Source organism: Lissotriton vulgaris, chromosome 6 (genome assembly GCF_964263255.1).
Source record: "Lissotriton vulgaris chromosome 6, aLisVul1.2, whole genome shotgun sequence".
Lineage (NCBI taxonomy): Eukaryota > Metazoa > Chordata > Amphibia > Caudata > Salamandridae > Lissotriton > Lissotriton vulgaris.
In genome coordinates, this window is record NC_141694.1 from 881,019,034 (window position 1) to 881,039,881 (window position 20,848).

At 40.9% G+C, this 20,848-nt stretch overlaps 1 protein-coding gene across 1 annotated transcript in view; it reads left to right on the forward strand.

The window, feature by feature from the left end:
* The window catches only part of SYNE1 (spectrin repeat containing nuclear envelope protein 1), a 2,319,318-nt gene that overhangs the window by 1,426,865 nt on the left and 871,605 nt on the right, over positions 1-20,848 (forward strand). The window contains exons 82-86 of the mRNA XM_086926873.1: positions 13,570-13,835; positions 14,264-14,429; positions 18,175-18,330; positions 19,816-19,968; positions 20,615-20,797. Of these exons, the coding sequence (XP_086782999.1) occupies positions 13,570-13,835; positions 14,264-14,429; positions 18,175-18,330; positions 19,816-19,968; positions 20,615-20,797 (924 nt within the window). The remainder of the gene's footprint in view (positions 1-13,569; positions 13,836-14,263; positions 14,430-18,174; positions 18,331-19,815; positions 19,969-20,614; positions 20,798-20,848) is intronic.

Sequence of the window (20,848 nt, forward strand, 5' to 3'; positions counted from 1 at the left end):
CGAACTTCTTGATTTATTTTGCCAACATATGCCTTTCCACATGGACACAGTACACCATAGATAAAAAAATGTTGATTAACGATCAGTGAATTGGTTCTGCTGAATAGAAAAGTTTTTGTATACAAACATTGTACCTTCTAATGTGGACACATGTGCCACATTTATGATGACCCAATGTAGGTGGTATACCCAAAGCTGACCTTAAATTTCTTTGTTGACGTTAGATCTCTGTATTAGAGTTGACAAGTTTGTCTCTGAGATTTTTATTTCTCTCTATTTAGGACAGACAATGGCATCTCACTGAGGGTATCCAGAAAAAAAACAGATCACCAGTGTTTCCGTATTATCTTTTTTACATCTGACATTACAGTATTGAAAGTAGTTACACAAACTTAGCTGTCTGTGGGTCATTTTTTCTTTGGTTCTAGTTGCAACTCTCTCGATGTATACCGAGCGCTTGTCAATGACCGTCGTAATAGTTGATGGGGGTATTGTCAAAGACGTAGGAATTGACTGTACAGTAAGTTGTCTTTTAAATCACGTTGGTGATGGCTTGTATAATGAAGGAATGTATTCCTACCTGTTTCTTTTGTGTGTAAGGTAGTGTAGATTTTGCCCTCTTCATGTTTAATTGTTAAGTCCAGAAAATTTATGTCATTTTTGCTCCATTGAGCTGTGAATTTTATATCACATGTACAATTGTTTAACCGGACAATAAGCTGCTGAGGTTGATTGTTTTTTTTCCTCCATATCAGAAAAATGTCATTGATGAAGCGTTTCCATGTCATAATATTGTTCTTAAAAGGGTTATCTCCATATGCCCATTTCTCCTCTTATGGGGCCATAAATATAACTGCCAGCTCTGGGGCAAAGGGATTTCCCATTGCAGTTCCTTTGACCTGCATATAAAATGTTGTATTAAAGTAGAAAAAATTCAGTCTAAGTCAAATCTGTGCAGGCTCTGAAATGAACCATGTCGGTAGGCAATGGGTCCTTGGCCTTGTTTCCCAAAAATATTCTTTGGCTTCAGGTCCTGCGTCTTGGGGAATATTTGTATATAGGCTTGTAATGGCAAAAGTCGAAAAAATATCTACTTCAGAGTCAAACGTCATCTAATCTAATTTGTTAATCACATCAGTGGTGTCGTTCAAATAGCTTGGTATGTCTGGAATCAAGGGCTTTAGGAACACAGCCACATATTTAGCCAAAGGTTGTAAAATAGAGTTCACTCAGGAGATAATTGGATGTCCCGGAGGACTCTGTGGATTTTTGTGGATCTATGAAAGTATATATATACATATAACTGGAGTTCGTGGGTTCTTATTTGTCAGGAGAAACTTCTCCTTTTCTATAAGCAATCCCCCATCAAGCCCATTTTCCATGGATCTACAGATTTCAGTCCTTATTGCTGGTATGGGATCCCCCTCTGGTTTTCTGTAAGTATCATCATTTAGTAATTGCTGTAGGACTTCTCTTTCATAATTCTCTCTATCCATTACCATATTGGCACAGCACTTGTCTGCAGGTTTAATGATTATTTCTGCGTCATTCTGTGGTTGATTTATGACCTCCCCTTCTTCATGTAGAATGTTATATTTCACATATTTCCTTTTAGATTCAGTAACATCTAGCTCATGTAAAACTGTCTTCTAAAAATAAATCACTTCGAGTAGCATTGAGCTAGTGGGAGGAAAGAAAGTAGATTGATTTCTCAATCCTGAGAAACCACTGGTGTTTAAATGATCTTTGTCTGAAAAATAGGCTTTTTTGTCTTAACTTCTGAAAAAATTGCATAATGTCTAACCTAGTTTGTATAAAGCTAGTTCTAAGCATTGGAACTAATGACATATCTTTAGTTGGAACACTTTGTTCCATCTCATCAAGGTTTCTTTTGGATAAGTTATAGATTGGGATTAGTTGTTGTTGCCCCACCTGTAAACCTGTTGTCTTGAACAAATCTCTCCTGTTTCTTGTCTGGGATTGAACCGTCGTCTCCCTCTGCCTTGTCCCCATCCTCTCCCTAATTACGCCCATGTGTGGGACCTTCCGAGGTATTCAGACTTGGCTCTCAGTCATTAGTATTCGAGTCGGAGTAGGAGGAACTGTCGGGGAAACCAATAAACTTCTTTAACTCTCCCCTGGTACTGGGGTAGATATCTTGTATTGGTTACCTGGTTGTGGAAATCTTTTTATAGCTACAGGTATACCCCTTCTTTAGAGAAATTTAAAATGTCTTTTAGTCATTTCTTTTGTTTGAAGGTTTTGGTGTTTATTTTGAAACCAGAAAGTTATTTTTTAATCCGTAATAAAGGAGATTTTCAATCTGCAATGGGTATTTATTTTTATTGATTCCTCTAATTCACTGATTTTTTTTTCCAACTGTTTAATGTTAATCTTTTCTGCCGTTTTTATGGATAAAAACATCCAATCTTTAGAACATTTAGTTCCTATGCAACTAAAATCTCCAGGGTACTCAAGGACATCAACAAAGATTACAGGCGCATTTTTAACTTGAAGTCCTGCCTCTGTTTGCTCTGTTAAACTAGGATTCTTTCCATTCCGATTTAAAGTACATGGTCTTTGCAATAGCATGTCTATCTCATTTTCGGCAAAACTTAGGGTTTGCAAACTGGACATGCTTCAATAATTTAACAATTCAATACCAAGACAGAATAAGATTGATCCGAGTAAAGACAAAACACATATTGAATTTATATCACAGTTGTTTTCAGAATTAATGCCTTTCCTTCCCTTTTTGCAATGGTTGCAGAGCAGTGGATAAATAACTATTATTTACCTCTGATGCTTTACAAAGCAGAAAAGCCTATACAATGCTGAACTATTTGCCCTTCCCATTCAAACCTATTGTTGCTATTAGCCCTTGAAGAGGTTCTTCTCCAGCATGAAATCTTTTTTTAGATACATAAGTGTAGGAAACTGGGCTTTTTGTTAAGGTAGTCCCCCACTTTTTGCCCCGTTTTTGCTATTGGATGTTAATTTTCGACTCTGACAGTGCGCTGAGGCATGCTAACCTGGATTCAGTGCCAGTGCTCCTTCCTTAAAACAAGGTAATGTCTAATTGTTCTACAATTGGCCAAGGACTTTACCACCCCTGTAAGTTCCTAGTAAATGGTAACACAGGTACCTAGGTCAAGGGTACTAAAGAGGGTCCTTAAGTGCTTCAGCATATTTCGGTCTACCCTAAGGGAACCACTCACAAATTCCACACAGACTGCCATTGCAGACTTTGTGACATGGTGCAAACCATGGGGCTCATTAGGATAGCGGATTTTCCACATCCTCTGGGCTGGTGGAAGCCACCGCCGGCCCGGAGGATGCGGAAAATCCGCTGCGGACCCACCAAAGACCCACTGCCACATTAGGATGGCTGGTGGGTCCTGGTTTCAGTCCGCTGCTTTTCCGCCGCGGTTGGCTTACAACCGCGGCGGAAAAGCTCTAATATGGTGGCGGTGTCTCTCAGACACCGCCAGCCATATTAGGATGGGTTTTAAAAAATGCTTTTTCGCGGCGGGTTTTCCGCCTTGGAAAAGTATGTGGAACTTCACTACAGGGGCCCATTGCGGGCCCCCTGGGTGAAGGGGGGGTGGGGGGTGCACATGGGGGGTACCTATGGTACCCCCCTGCATTTGTATGCAGAAATCGGCAGGCACCGCACGGTGCCTGACGCTTTCTGCATACAAATGCAATGTATGCATTTTTACCATTGCGGCGGGTGCAGCTTGAAGCCGCACCCACCTCAATGGTAAAAATAGAGGATGTGATCGCCAGGGTGGCAGTCACATCCTAGTTCCACAGGAGGGAACTCCACAGGCCATGCGGAGGTTTCCTCCTACTCTGGGGTCGCGGACGGACGCAAGTCCGTCCGCGATCCTAATGGGCCCCCTAGTTTGAAAACATGACATGACATACTCTGGGTGTGCTGTGTCAAAGTCACGGCATGGGCTATATGTAAGTCACCCCTACAGCAGTCTTTGTAGCCCTAAGGCATGGTGCATTATATTACATGTGAGGACATATCTGCATGAGCAGATGTGCCCTTGGCCGTCTAGTTCAGTTACTAGATGGTGCAAGTGAGCAGGGAAGCCATCTTAAGTATATGTACTGGGCACTGGTCATGAGTTCCCCGGCTACATGCTGGCTTCACTGAAACCTTTGGTGTTCGGTATCAAACACCTTGTCTTAGTAAATCCATACTGATTTCAGTATTGGATTTATTATGATATGCACCTGGACTGCGCCTCGGAGGTGCCCCCTGAAACCTCTTAAAGTACTTACCTAATCTCGTAGATCTTAGTGTCAAATAAATATAAAAACATGTTATTTTTCTAAATTGCTGTTGGATTTCCTTATTTTTCTGCGTATTTCATTTATTGACTCTGTGTATGCCACAAATGCCTAACACTCATCTCTAATAAGCCGAAGGCTGCTCGACCAAACTACCCCAAAAAGAACACCTTGAGATTGCTAGAGCAAGAACCTGTACATTAATAAGGGATACCTGTACTCTCTACACAGTGCATCTCGTTTTGGTACACTATTTAGAGCACCAGCTTCCTACATATTATGTACCATAATTCACAAAAATTACATCAGTACTAAAAGTTAAAGATTTCAATCAATGGAGACCGAGAAAGTTAGATCTTTTCTGTTAATTTCCTTCTTAAATGCAATTACTTTTCTAGTTAGAACAGGTGTTAGATTAGTCAAATAATCAATTCACTTGGTACTAGTTAACCGTTATAGTTTGTTCAATTAACCATTTTTCACATAAAAGGTAAACAAAACCCAAGTATTCCACCAGTATTCTACAAGATGTAAGCCATCCACTATTAGCTCAACATTGAAGAGGGTAGTATCAAATCAGTGCATGCTTTTCTCGTCAGTCAGTCAAACAAGCTTTATTCGACAATTGTCATAAAAGCATATGATACATATAAAATTCATCAAGAATTAAAAGGATACAAAGAGTTAAAATTACGAAGTCATAAAATTCATTAAATATATATACACAACATGATTCAGAGGTACTAAAGTGCATATTTTGAATCCAGAATTTTTAAATCGCCTCAGGAGAAGATGACCCTGTCACCAGTTTACTTCTGATAGCCCATGCCCATCCCAGGAACTTTGCCACAGCTATAAACACAGGCGGATAAGTACAAGTACGAATTATTCTAACAGCTGCCATCCCGCTCCTGGTACCCAATATTCTACACATTGGTCGTAACCAAGTCCGGCGAGGTGCTGCGTACACAGGGCATACAAACAGTAAATGATTATTAGTTTCCATAGGGGCCAGGCATGCGGGGCAAGCAACCTTTTCACCGCTAATCCATCTAGATGTAAACGATCTGACTGGTAGACTTCCAATTCTGAGTTGGAAATAAAGCTTCCGATCCAGAGGTTTTGTAATAACATCCCAAAAGGCTTCAAAGTTGACCACATCTTTAAAGTCCAGGAAGGTACCAGTAAGGGAAAGTGGGGCAATGTTCCTATAAGCTTTAGAGGCCACTACCACCCAGTACAAGCCCTTTAGAAACTTTTTAGGAGGAAAGCTAGCGTTAAGTAGATCTTACCACAATTCTTTTAGACCTAAATCCACTAGGACCCCACTGATTCTGGATAACCACTTAATCTTGTGGAAGGTATCACTCTTGATTACATCCATGAGCCCAATAGCAAATATTCTCAATTCGGGCGTGGACCATAGTCGCCTCCAGTATAAGACTGGACGCAGAGAGGCGATTAGAGCGATTGGACTCATTCCCAAATCTTAAAATAGAGGACTCATGGGGGTACTCTGGGGTAATTTGATGAGATCTCTTAGGAACCGATTCTCAGAAGCTATCAATTTTCCTAAGTTCTCAAACCCCCAAATCTCAACACCATAAAGGGTGGAACAGACTACTTTACCATTATATACTGAAAGAGCCGGAGCTATTGGCTTAGTAAGGGTCCTAGTATGTTCCAGACTCAGAGCTCCGGCAAGCTGGCGGTGCTTGAGGGTTGCCAACTCAACCTGTTGCTTCCAAGAAAGATCATGTTGAATTCTGACACCCAGGTAACTGAACCGCAAAACACCAAAGGGTCTTGACTCGTTACTCAGCACGGCTGAGCCAAACTAAACTAGAAAGCAACACAAGCGCCTCTGCTGAGGGAAGTTATTAGGGGACAAAGATGAATCTAATTGGTGTTCAGAATAAAGCAAGAACAACCTGCTGAATCATTAATCAACTGGAAATTTATTCCTCTTTTTAAAAAATATATTTTTTTGTTTATACGTGACACAATGTTTTTTAGTGCATGGATAGAACGACAGTCTTTTATATACATATGTACAGTGAACAGTAATAACAGGTGAAAAGCTTATTTACACACTCACAACATTCGTGGCCTTCCAATCGTACAAAACACTTGCATACACAGAGAACAGTAAAACAATACGAGCAACAGTTAGGTACAAAAATACGAAAAAACAAAATACTTGAAACCACGTATCGGTCATAAATCAGTAGGATCAATCTCTTGGTGTTTTTAGAGAACTAATCCTAGAGTCTTTTAGACAGAGTTTCTGAGATGGGGTATTCTCCTTACAGACGTTGATACATGGGCTGATTTAAAGCGAAAAGAATGTAGACCAGATACGTAGAGAAGGTGGTCGACGCGTTTCGAACCCGTATGAATAATAGGGTTCTCCTCAGGACCTGTACTGGTTCTGTGGAAACAATCAAAAAGTGGGGAACTTAGTGAAGCGATCTAATTCAGAACAGAGAGACACTCGCCCTGCGTCAAAACAAAGCCTACCTTAGGCAGTTGAACCAGAGTCATATAATTCCAGACTAGAGAATTCAATTTTTCAAATATTTCACCGTGGTGTGCATACAGGGGCTGTGAAATAAAAAGATAAAACGCGCGCTTAGTTTCAACCAAACAGTGTCTTTCCTGACTACGGGGCGCGGGGTTGGGAATTTACCTGCACTGACGTCAGCAGATGTTTTGACGTTTAGTCCATGCTTGTGGTAATCCGTGGAGCGGGCTTGATTTGCGCCTCTGCTTCCCTGTGGAAGAAGCGGGAAAGGTGTAGGCCTTAAGTTGGATTTGAGACACCAGGATGTATGATCAAGGGGGGGTAGTCATCATGGGGCCTACATACCGGGTGAGACCGTGAGTCCTTCGTCCTCGGAGTCTTGCTGCAGAATGGGTCAGAGCTGCAGAGCTGTTTAGACTGGTACTTCCTGGTTGATAAGGCTCTCTAAGGCTTCTGGGACTTGTAGTTCCTTTCATGGTAAGTCCACGAGTAGTTCAGGTATTGGTTTTGTATATCTCTGACATCTCATTCAATCCTCGTAGGGCGGTGTTGAACTTCATTATTAGTAGTGCCTCACGTTGGGCTAATCTGGCATCCAAATCTCCGCCCCTGGGATCTTTTTCAATTTTCGACAGTACTGTCCATTTTAAGTCCGATTGTTTATGCTTCATGTTTGTCCAATGATTAACCAATGGGGCGTTTTCTACGCCTCTCCTTATCCGCGATTTATGCTGGGTGATCCTACTCCTCACTTCTTGTGTGGTCTTGCCTATATAGACCAAAGGGCACGGACAGATGATTGCGTAGACCACATTTTTGGTTTTGCAATTTGTGAAAGCTTCGTGCTTCCAGTGAATGTTTTCGAATGTGAAGACCGAGTCTTCAATGGTTTCGTCGCAGCATATGCACGTGCCACATTTGTGGTGACCTTTGGTGGGGGGTAGTCCGAACAGGCTTTGTATGGTTGGAGATTTAGCCAATCTTCATGTAGATTTTTGAGTAGATGCCAGTTGGATAGAATTAATTTTTTGTATTGGTTGGCCGCTGGGCAAAAGGTGGTGACACATACCATTCTTGTGAGATTTTGTTTCACTTTCTTTTCGAGTAAGGTCTCTCTGGGGGTCCACCATGCTCTCTTGAGGGAATTCTTCAGGAGTTTTTTGGGGTATCCTCTGAGTGTCAGTCGTTCTTTTAAATGGCCTGCGTGTTTGAAATACTCCTCCTTGGTGGAACAATTCCTTCGAATCCTAAGGAATTGTCCATAGGGCAAGTTCTCTTTGAGGTTTCTCGGGTGGTTGCTGGTGAAATGTAGCGCTTTGTTTCTATCTGTAGTTTTGCGGAATAATGTTGTGCTGAGTCCCTGTGCTTGTGATTGTATTTCCACGTCCAGAAATGTTATGGATTCTTTAGATGATGTGGCTGAAAATTGGATATCTGGTGTTCTTGAGTTGAGCCATTCTACAAACTTGTGCAGATCTTCTTGGTTACCTGTCCAGATTAAAAATAGATCATCTATATAGCGCATATAGTTGGAAATTTGATGGCCATATGGGTTGTTGTTGTAGATGAACTTTTCTTCGAATAGCCCCATAAACATTATCGCTAGCTCCGGAGCAAAGGGACAGCCCATTGCTACACCTTTTATTTGAAAAAAGAATTCCGAATCAAAGGTGAAAAAGTTCTTTTGTAGTGTCAGGCGGGCTAGCTCGAGGATGAAATTAGTTGGGACTCTCATGGGTCATTCACGATTTTCCAGGTAAATAGTTAGGGTTTCAAGTGCCTGGTCTTGCGGAATCTGAGTGTATAAGGACACTACATCGGTATGTGTCACCACCTTTTGCCCAGCGGCCAACCAATACAAAAAATTAATTCTATCCAACTGGCATCTACTCAAAAATCTACATGAAGATCTGTCAGCCCCCCCGTTGTTTGCTTTCAAAAAAGAAAAAAGTATTGCTAACCATATTGTAAGAGCTGCCCTCCCTCCGGCTAAATCTCCAACCATACAAAGCCTGTTCGGACTACCCCCCACCAAAGGTCACCACAAATGTGGCACGTGCATATGCTGCGACGAAACCATTGAAGACTCGGTCTTCACATTCGAAAACATTCACTGGAAGCACGAAGCTTTCACAAATTGCAAAACCAAAAATGTGGTCTACGCAATCATCTGTCCGTGCCCTTTGGTCTATATAGGCAAGACCACACAAGAAGTGAGGAGTAGGATCACCCAGCATAAATCGCGGATAAGGAGAGGCGTAGAAAACGCCCCATTGGTTAATCATTGGACAAACATGAAGCATAAACAATCGGACTTAAAATGGACAGTACTGTCGAAAATTGAAAAAGATCCCAGGGGCGGAGATTTGGATGCCAGATTAGCCCAACGTGAGGCACTACTAATAATGAAGTTCAACACCGCCCTACGAGGATTGAATGAGATGTCAGAGATATACAAAACCAATACCTGAACTACTCGTGGACTTACCATGAAAGGAACTACAAGTCCCAGAAGCCTTAGAGAGCCTTATCAACCAGGAAGTACCAGTCTAAACAGCTCTGCAGCTCTGACCCATTCTGCAGCAAGACTCCGAGGACGAAGGACTCACGGTCTCACCCGGTATGTAGGCCCCATGATGACTACCCCCCCTTGATCATACATCCTGGTGTCTCAAATCCAACTTAAGGCCTCCACCTTTCCCGCTTCTTCCACAGGGAAGCAGAGGCGCAAATCAAGCCCGCTCCACGGATTACCACAAGCATGGACTAAACGTCAAAACATCTGCTGACGTCAGTGCAGGTAAATTCCCAACCCCGCGCCCCGTAGTCAGGAAAGACACTGTTTGGTTGAAACTAAGCGCGCGTTTTATCTTTTTATTTCACAGCCCCTGTATGCACACCACGGTGAAATATTTGAAAAATTGAATTCTCTAGTCTGGAATTATATGACTCTGGTTCAACTGCCTAAGGTAGGCTTTGTTTTGACGCAGGGCGAGTGTCTCTCTGTTCTGAATTAGATCGCTTCACTAAGTTCCCCACTTTTTGATTGTTTCCACAGAACCAGTACAGGTCCTGAGGAGAACCCTATTATTCATACCGGTTCGAAACGCGTCGACCACCTTCTCTACGTATCTGGTCTACATTCTTTTCGCTTTAAATCAGCCCATGTATCAACGTCTGTAAGGAGAATACCCCTTCTCAGAAACTCTGTCTAAAAGACTCTAGGATTAGTTCTCTAAAAACACCAAGAGATTGATCCTACTGATTTATGACCGATACGTGGTTTCAAGTATTTTGTTTTTTCGTATTTTTGTACCTAACTGTTGCTCGTATTGTTTTACTGTTCTCTGTGTATGCAAGTGTTTTGTACGATTGGAAGGCCACGAATGTTGTGAGTGTGTAAATAAGCTTTTCACCTGTTATTACTGTTCACTGTACATATGTATATAAAAGACTGTCGTTCTATCCATGCACTAAAAAACATTGTGTCACGTATAAACAAAAAAATATATTTTTTGAAAAGAGGAATACATTTCCAGTTGATTAATGATTCAGCAGGTTGTTCTTGCTTTATTCTGAACACCAATTAGATTCATCTTTGTCCCCTAATAACTTCCCTCAGCAGAGGCGCTTGTGTTGCTTTCTAACCCAGGTAACTGAAGGCACGAACCTTCTCAAGAGGTAAATTCTTCATGGTAACAGTACCCTGAAAGGATTTCGGCTCATTAAAAGACATACATTTTGATTTTAAAACATTCACTTCCAAACCTCGAGTGGAACAAAAGTTTTCAAAAATTCCTAACGCCTTTTGCAATCCACTCAGGGTTTTTGCAATAATTAGACAATCGTCGGCGAACATTAAGATGGGAACTTTGGCTCCAGCTAGGGTTGGGGCATCGACGTTAGATTCAATCAGTATTCTCGCCACGTCGTTAATGTACATAGAAAATAAAGTTGGCGCAAGGACGCAGCCTTGCCTAACCCCTCTTTCTACAGGAAACTGACAAGTAACGTTTCCTGGGCGACCCCACCTGATCTGCGCAAAATTGTTTTCGTGAAGTCTTATAATTAAAGAAAGAAGGGGACGGGGCATACCCATATCATTAAGAACACACCAAAGAGTTGGGCGAGGGACAAGATCGAATGCTGCCCTTAGATCGATAAAGGCAACGTATAGGCTACCCCCACCTATTTGCACAGTCTTCCAGTACAGCATTGCAAAATGCAGGACTTGATCGACTGTGCTAATAGAGGCTCTAAACCAGGGGTCTCCAAACCAGTCCTGGAGGGCCGGATCCAGGCCAGATTTTTGGGATATCCCCATTGAGATACATGTAGTAATTTTAAAAATCTGGCAAGGATCCGCCCTCCAGGACAGGTTTGGAGACCCCTGCTCTAAACCCTGCTTGTAGGTGGGATAAGATATTCTGGTCCTGTTCCCACTCCTGAACCTTATTTAGAATTAGCCTGCCAAAAACATTTTGAATAGTATCCATCAGGCTGATTGGGCAGTAATTACCAGGTGAAGATTTATCCCCTTTCTTGAATACAGGTATGATTTCAGCCCCGTTCCAAGATTTGGGTATAGGGGCTCCTTTGGCTAATATGTTTTCTAGCAGCAGAATGTACCTTCCCCAGGAGACCTTGTCTTGCAAGAATATATCGGCAGGGACTATACCTGGCGCTCTTCCTGGGACCACTAAATCTAGGGCATGATACACATCCCCTAGATTGAATGCATCATCCATAAATGGTAAAAATGGAACCTCCATAGTTAGATTTGATTCCACACCCTTGGCATATTGTGGTTTGAAATAGGCCACCCATTCCTCTTGTGCTACCCAATTTTGGGGTTTGTCAGGATTTTCCTCACTTCCCCACTTGAGGACATTCCAAAATCTTCTCGAATCTTTTTGGGCACCTGCTTCTTTTAGTTCTTGCCACCTATGCTCATCCCAGGCACGCTTGGATTTGGATACTGCATTCTTATATGCCACCCTAGCAAGGCGAACCCTACTGCTTGATTCACTTTTAATAGCTCTACCCAGATCTAGTTGGGCTTGTCTGCCCTCCCCAGTATACCAATGTGATGGATGGTGAATGTGAATTTCATTTAGCTTACATGGCCTAACAAATAAGCTTTTTAGATCGCCAAAAAAGGATTCATGTATCATAGTACCTTTTTCTGAAACTGAGACCGTGTCCCCTTTGCTGGCTTGCACTCCCAGTTTGCACGTTGCTTGTACTAGCTTGCTTGATATGAAATCTATATGCTCTTGGTATTCCGAGACTTTGGCCCATCGTACGTGGCGCATATCATTTGAGATGACTATATCAGGGGGAGAGCCTTTTTCCAACCCCCTGCCATCGGTGGATACCTTCCAATAGGTCAGGGACAAACATAAAGGGTTGTGGTCGCTCTCAACCCTGGCAACAATCGACATATCCTCTAGATATTTCCATAATCCCAAGCTTATCAGGATATAATCGATTCTGCTTTCACGAGGGCCACTCCTAAAAGTGGTGGCCCCTAACTTATCATGCATTGTCCTGCCATTGGCCACTCTCAACCCCTTATTCAAACAGAGTGAGTTTATCTGGATTGATAGCTCGGTCCACCTTTTAACTGGCTCTAATTCAAGTTTGGGGACTCCCCACTCTCTATCTTCCTCATCCGAGATATTCCAATCGCCACCTTTCAAGGGCTCAAAGGTCGTGTTAAAATCACCACCTAGAATTATAAATGAATGCTGAGAGTGGCGTTCTATAAATTCTTCCAGGAGAGCTATAACTTCCGATTTCTTACCCCCAGTACTCCGGGCATACAAGTTATAGATGTCAATGGGTTTTTTATTTCTAAACTTGAGAGTAAGAATCTCTACATCCCTATGATTAGAGGGAAGGACCTTAATACTAACATTAAGGTCCTGGCTAATCCAGTGCATGCTTTTCTAAATTAGATTTTTAATAACAATACAATGTTTCCTTACTTAAACTCACCCTTTTCATGCTACTTTAACCCCTTGGGCGCGGGCGCGATTCTGCGCCTGTGTGGCCGTTTTGAAGAGTGGGCGGGTTCACGACGGCCCCCAGCCGTCATCAGCACACGAGCACTGTGATGCATGACAGACGGGGGCCGTCATCAGCACGCAAGGGGTTAAAAGATACCGAATATTTAATATAAACACAATCGCTTGAGGTGAAATGATTTAAGTCGAACAGTGGCTTGGGATTCAGTGTACATCCTTTAAATGACTCATTGAGTATCATGTCTCGAGTACCACTTGATGCATTACACACCATTCTACATAGTTACTTGTGTAATCTCAGGTTTGTACACATCACTCAATACTTATTTCAGTCTTTTGTAATAGGTTGTTTTGTTTTTTTAAACCTGCTTTAAAGGTGGTGACATGAATAGTGCAACACTCCAAACTAAATCATCCCTCAGTGATTACAGGCAGGTCTTAGTGTAATGCTTAATACTTATGTTTATTTTCTTTATAAAGACTTCTTATTTATCAGGTAAGGAAACTTTGTCTTATTAAGGTAAAATGACACTCTCAGGATCACACAGTTTGGCCAAATTGGGATACAAGAGCTAAAACTAAGAATTAAGGTCTGCTTGCATGGATGATTATTTAGAAACTGCCTAAATACGCTGAAAGCAAAGTAAGTGGTCAATATTTTTGTTATCTCTTCTTCTTTTGTAAATTCCTTATTTAATCACTTTTCCTTAGATTCAAAATGCTACAGTAAGGATTGATCAGCTTCAGGACCGCCTTCCAGACAGCTCAACAGAAAAGGCTTCTAAGACGGAGCTCATTGATCTACTGGATTACCATGATACTTTTGTCCAAGAAGTGGAGCAAGAACAAGGCACCCTTGCCCATCTCCGGCAGTACGTTTCAAACAGTGTGCTCCGGGATGTGCAAATGGACTCCAAATCCCAGGAAGAGCTGCCAGTAATGCAGGAGATCAAAGCTATGCAAGACCGCTGCACCAAGTAAGACTCCTACAAAATTTGAAATACTAATTTCTTTTATCTCTCTAAAGTGCATAGAGCTACCTGCTGTTTATGTTGCTAAGATTCAATATGCTTTTAGTGAGAATGCATTGTAGAGAAAATAATTTTTCAAATCCTTTATTCAACAATCTATTCTAGCTCTTCTTTCAGGTTGCAATGCAAGGGTTGTAGGATGAGAATTTCAATCTCATGTTTCTGTTATGTGAGAGTATTTATTTCCAAGAATAGGACAGTTTACTGGATAGAAGTGTTAGTTTTTTTTAGTAGAAATCTTAAATAGCAGCAGTTTATGTACTTGTTTTGGAATGAAATATATACTACACACTACTAATTGAGTGTCTCATGGTGTGCAGATTTTGTTACTCATTTTCAAACTTTAAGAATGTGTTCTTTCTTCTGTTTTGAAGTATCCAATTTAAGGTGAAAAAGAGTAAGAAATTAGTGGAACAAGAATTAAAGGACCGAGATGAGGTGGAAAAACATATCAACACCATGAAATCCTGGGTTCAGGAAGCCAGGGAATATATTTTGAATCCCACAGTGGACACAGAGGCTCACCTAGAGGAACTGCAGGTAAAACACCTTTGAGGAGTAGTGTTGTGGTGAATAATTAAATATAGTGGAAGCATCCCTTAGTACCCTGGGTGCTTACATAAGTCATGCTGAGGGAAACATTGAATAGACCTTGCTCTCCTTGTCTGACATCAATTTCCATGACCTTGTCCTGAGTGACTGATGAGCCTCATATGATGAGTCGCCATAAAGAAAATCATCATAAGCACATTTTGTTAAACACTGGTTGGAAAAGGATAGCTTCCGTTTCACTGTTGTATAAATAGAATATATATTTCAATCAATCAAATATGCCTACCCATGCAACTGATTTCTGCAAATTGGCTGATTTTAATTATAGGTCACAACACTCAGGAAGAATAAGAGTTGTGCATGAATTGGGTACTGGGCATACCAGCTGTGTGTCATGATAACCCACACTATACTAGGGCATTCTTTTCCACTCTCTGCCAAATCCTAGAATGCATGTTAGTTAAAAAGACACTTTAAGAGACTTCGTATGAAAGTGCTGCTTGTCTTATCAACTGTGCATAGTAAGTCACTCCTGCGATTCCCCAATAGAAACTTGCAGAGCATGGAGCTTTCCCCCATCTTTTTGGATAAAAACATTCTACTAAATGCATTGTAAAATATCACAGTATACCCATGTTATTCTTTTTAAACCAAGGTCAGCAATCATTGCTTTAAAATTATGTTAATAAAAAAAACAACTGTGTTTACAGAGTTCAGATGTCTGAGTTTCCATTTAGGAATGCAGACCATAATATTTTGGTAACAATCTGTATACTCTCAGGGCCTAATTCACTCATGGAAGAGGCCCCGCAGTCATGGGGGAGTCTCCGCACTCAGGGCGGAATCTTGCAATGAGAATTCTCATCCCCCCACAACTGCGAGGCCTCCGCCACGAGTGTGGAAGCCCTGTGTGAATCAGGCTTATAGGTTTCAGCTGCTTGTGTTCATTATGTCATGTTTATGATACCTGCTCCATGTTTTGCATTAAATGACCTCATAAAGGCATTTGAGGATAAGGAATTTAAATTGTCTTTCAGTAACAGTTAACAAAATACATGTTGGGACCATCAAGAGTTCATGGATGCTGAGGTAACAGAATATACAAGCAGAGTCCTAAATATCAACTCAGACTTTTGACAATTCATTGGTTACGTTTTGAAGCAACAAATAAGAACTGATGTATACTACATTAAAGGGATACTTTGCTGACCAGTAACCTCCAATTTTACAGATGCCTCACAGCTTTTGAATTATCCTAGCCACATTAGGTTTTTCAGCGCCAAGCTCTATTTCAGGACGTGTCACATTTCAAATTATGCAATACATGGAAAACACTAGTGTGTAAGGTGCACATTTTAATGACACTCATTTAATGCCATATAACTGTGGTTATTCTAACTTGGGACCAGCAGGAGTACAAAACGCATTCATCTCCTGAGGATTGTCAGTTCTTCATAAACATTAGAAAGCGGAAGCTGGAGTTCCGAATAAACAACCATCTGTAGACCTCTGGTTTAGTCGGGTGTTCATAAGTAAACAAAACAAACATTACTGCTGTAATTGGATTTATTCTTGTAGTTGACTGCCTCTAGGGAGGTTACAACTTGGATTTTGTGGAATGACCATACAATCACTGTATGAATATGGTTCCTAATGTAAAAATACACTGACATCGATGAAGACTGCTGTAAAAGTTGCACGGAAAGGGCTGTGAATGGAACAACAGAAACATGGTATTACTTTACAGCATGCCTAATATTGCACTATGTTATGTTCTTAGCATTTTTATTTTTAATGTTTGTAATGACACATGTACTGATTTTATAGATCTGTCTAAGAGGGAAAAGAAACAATGTATAATACACCTGTGTTGTTTAAATGTCCTTTTTCTTGGCCTCTGGGCCTCAACTAGCTCATCTTGGTCTTTTGTTAGGGAAATCATTTCCCTGTGACAATTGTAGCTTTACATGCTCAAATATGTTAAATAGATAAACGTATTACAGATTTTCCGCCAAAAATTGTAAATAATGTGTTAGATTTGCCAATTTCTTTTTTTTAAGCACAAAATTTACATTAAACTTGTAAAATTGCATGTTATTGATAGTTGCTTTTATAATATCATATTGGATTCCTTTCCTCTTCAAACGGAATATCTGTTTCTCACAGAGTTAAGCTATTAATTCTAAAATTTCTCTCCAACCTGTAGAACACTCTTTTGAATCCAGGTATGGCCCAATCAGCACTTTATCATTCAAAAGTTGATAAAGTAGTTATGGTGTTTTTTATTGATAACACTTGTTTTCTTTTTTGCACCGCGGTACAAAAGGGGGTGGTGATGGACGGAGCATCTGAACCAAACAAACACTCACACCCAGTCAACAGATCTGGGTTTAATCCATCACCGTTCTTTAGCTCACTCTGCCACCCCAGTTCAGACATGGCCATATGCAAATCAGTCTGACCCTGTGCCTCATGGGAACAGTCCAGCCCAAACTGCCAAGCCATGCCTTCCCTGGACCAGATTCAAGCTTCCTAGGACCGGTTTCTGGCATTACAGCCGTCTTCAGCCAGGCTTGCTTGAATCCAGTGGCAAAGTGAGCAAGGGACTCACGTCTGAGCATACCCTGCCAACTTATGGCAAACAAAGCAGTACAAAAGGGGGTGGTGATGGACGGAGCATCTGAACCAATCAAACACTTGCTCACTTTGCCACTGGATTCAAGCAAGCCTGCCTGAAGACGGCTGTAATGCCAGAAACCGGTCCTAGGAAGCTTGAATCCGGTCCAGGGAAGGCATGGCTTGGCAGTTCGGGCTGGACTGTTCCCATGAGGCACAGGGTCAGACTGATTTGCATATGGCCATGTCTGAACTGGGGTGGCAGAGTGGGCTAAAAAACGGTGATGGATTAAACCCAGATCTGTTGACTGGGTGTGAGTGTTTGATTGGTTCAGATGCTCCATCCATCACCACCCCCTTTTGTGCCGCTTTGTTCACCATAAGTTGGCATGGTATGCTCAGACGTGAGTCCCTTGCTCACTTTGCCACTGGATTCAAGCAAGCCTGGCTGAAGACGGCTGTATTGCCAGAAACCGGTCCTAGGAAGCTTGAATCCGGTCCAGGGAAGACATGGCTTGGCAGTTCAGGCTGGACTGTTCCCATGAGGCACAGGGTCAGACTGATTTACACATGGCCATGTCTGAACTGGGGTGGCAGAGTGGGCTAAAGAACGGTGATGGATTAAACCCAGATCTGTTGACTGGGTGTGAGTGTTTGATTGGTTCAGATGCTCCGTCCATCACTACCCCCTTTTGTACCGCCTTCTGTTTTGCACCAGCACAAAACTGTGATACTAATCATTTTGTATAGTTAAATAATGATAATTAATGTTATCAGTTTTATGATAGTCATATCGTCTAAAAATGTGTGTAATGTGTAAGGATGTATACAACTTAATTTTTTTATTCTTCAGAAATGATTGCTCCGAATTTTGTGGTGTATTTGCTTCTTTTCATAGATTTATGTATCCTTATCCATGAGCATGTAAAAGTAAGTACTACCTTGGAAAGATGCAATGTGGAGAATATAGAGGGATTGCAATTAGTTAATTTCTTTGAGATTGATTAGCTGTTGAGTAAGGTTCTTAATATACCTTACCTATTAAATGCTGCATAACAGCAACAGTCATCATTCAAGCTGTTCAATTAAAAGAAGCTTACATAATTTCTTTTTCTAGCTTCTGCATACTCAAGTGACAGCTCATCAACAAAAACTCGAAAAAGTGGCTGATCAACAGCAGAATAAGTATTTGGAAATGTACACTATTTTACCTGCAGAACTCTCCCTGCAGCTTGCTGAAATATCGCAAGTTCTTGCAGCAATGCAGAATCAGGTGAATATTCAAAAATGTATTGGCATAGTGTATGCCTTTTCTATACCAACTATGCTGTGTATGTTTAAGCAGATCATTTTGTAAAGTAGAGCACAATGTATGTACATATGTTATCTAAAGGAAAATCCAGATGTGAAATGCACAAAATTAACTGTTTAGCTCCCTGTAATTGTAAGTCTAATTGTATTTATATAGCATCACATGTATCATTATTTCAAGTAGTGATTACCTAGTTGTGATTTCCTCCAAATCACAGTTAGGTAATCGCTATTCCTAATGTATGAAACTCTTTTGAGTTTCATTAGTGATTCCTAATGGGTCGCAAATAGACCTTCCTCATGCATAACAATGCATGAGAAAACCACGTGTTTCTTTGTATTTTTATTCAAGTTTCCCTCGTTGTCGTGTGTTGAATCACACCTCACCCCCCCTGCCCCTCATCCCCCCGCCCTCCAATCTTTCCTGGATGTGCCGTGCCTGGGGATGCATTTAAAAAGAAAAAAATAAACCACTGCCTGCTCTTAAACAATATTTTTTTCCATTCTCAAATCGGTTACCACCTCCTTCAAGGAGTCGGTAAAATATGAATGTTTTGTGAGCGTAATTCAGTTGCAAAACGTTCATACATCCCATTCAGATTCGGTATTTGGAAGGGACGCCCTAAACACGCCCCTTCCAAATACCAAATCACAAACACATATTGCAATTTGTGTTTCAAAAATATGTAAATGCATTTTTGCAGTTGGAAACGGACTGATCAGCCGTTTCCAACCACAAAAATGCTTAATATATGTGGCCCACAGCCTTACTACCCCTGATGAGGTGCCTGGGGATGCATTTAATAAGGAAAAATGAAAAATTGTAGTTTAAGTTTTTTAAGAGCAGGCAGTGGTCTTTGTGACCACTGCCTGCTATTAAACAATATTTGTTTTCCATTCTCGAATGGGTTACCACCTCCTTCAAGGAGTTGGTAAAATATGAATGCTTTGTGACCGTAATTCGGTTGCAAAACGTTCATACATCCCATTCAGATTCGGTATTTGGAAGGGACGCCCATAACACGCCCCTTCCAAATACCGTTTCGCAAACACAAATTGCAATTTGTGTTTCAAACATATGTAAATCCATTTTTGCAGTCAGAAACAGACTGATCAGCCATTTCCAACCGCAAAAATGCTTAAAACATGCGGCCCACAGCACTTACTACCCCTGATGCGGTGTTAAAAGAATGACTACTTGCAAAAAGATGACTTCTACATATCCTTAGAAAATGTGTTCGTATATTTAAGCACAAGGCCATACCTTTTCCTACAATACTAAATCCTTTGTAAAGTTCGAATAGATGCCATACATTTGAACAGCTAGTGTAGAGTACTGAATGATTTGAAGTAAGAGTGTGATTTTCACATCATGTATGGTGAGATAGTAATGACTCTGATCAGTGTGCATGTCATCAAAAATAAGTGTATTTTTGTAACAATTCAGATTCGAACAAAGATGAGTGATGCCCAACAAAGCAAGGCACTGAATGAAGAATTTAATCAAAGTATTCAGGAGATAGGACGAGAGTTGGAAACGATAACATCAAGATTAAAAGAGAAGACAACAAATGTAGTTCAAGCTAAACATGACCACAAGGTAATGAAATACATCATTGATTTTGTTTAGTGAAGTGCGATACTGAGATGCCTAAGGGGAAAAGGTAGTTAAGCTTGTGTCTTCAGTGCAAAAGGTTTAATGTACAAGTAATGTGGGCATGCACTGGAGCCTACTTGCTTAGAAATTATTCCTGTTCTGTGAATATTTGTAAATAATGACACTTTCTCAAAACTACAGCGAAAGCATGAGCAATGCAATCACAATATGTTAGAGTACATGTTTTAGGCACTTTGCACGAGATAAAATACAATGTATGTTTTTGTGGCATTTATTGGCAGGTTATACCCTACAAAGTATCAAGGGCCAATCATAGGAGACGCTGATAGATCTGTGAAATGATGGCAGCATACCTTATAGTTCAGTTATCAAACAAAGGTATATGAAAGCAGATGTTAGCTTCTGAAAAGACATATTGCAGAATATCATTGTAGGAATATTCTGACTCAAGGGATTATCGCTTAACAGCATTTGGTGTGATCAAACATCCTAATTAATCTAAGTGCCAAACTGTAAGAATACTGAGAGCAATATCAATAAGCAATTACCAATATTATAGTGACATAAACTTTTTCCGATCTTCTGACAGAAAGTTAATCATGTGTCTATTTTTTATTGCAAACTCCAGATTCTATGTGAAGAATTAGACAGCTGTAATATTAAGCTGGTGGAGCTGGATGCAGCTGTACAAGACTTTGGCGAGCAGAACAACCTGTTGTCTAAGAAGCTGATGGATAAGATTGGAAAAATGACTGATTTATATCAACAGGGCAGCAGGCAGGCTGAATACAGGGCAGCCAAGTTGCAGCAGGTACAGTAGTATCCCCCCATTTGTAACTCCCCTTAAATCAAAACGTCAATG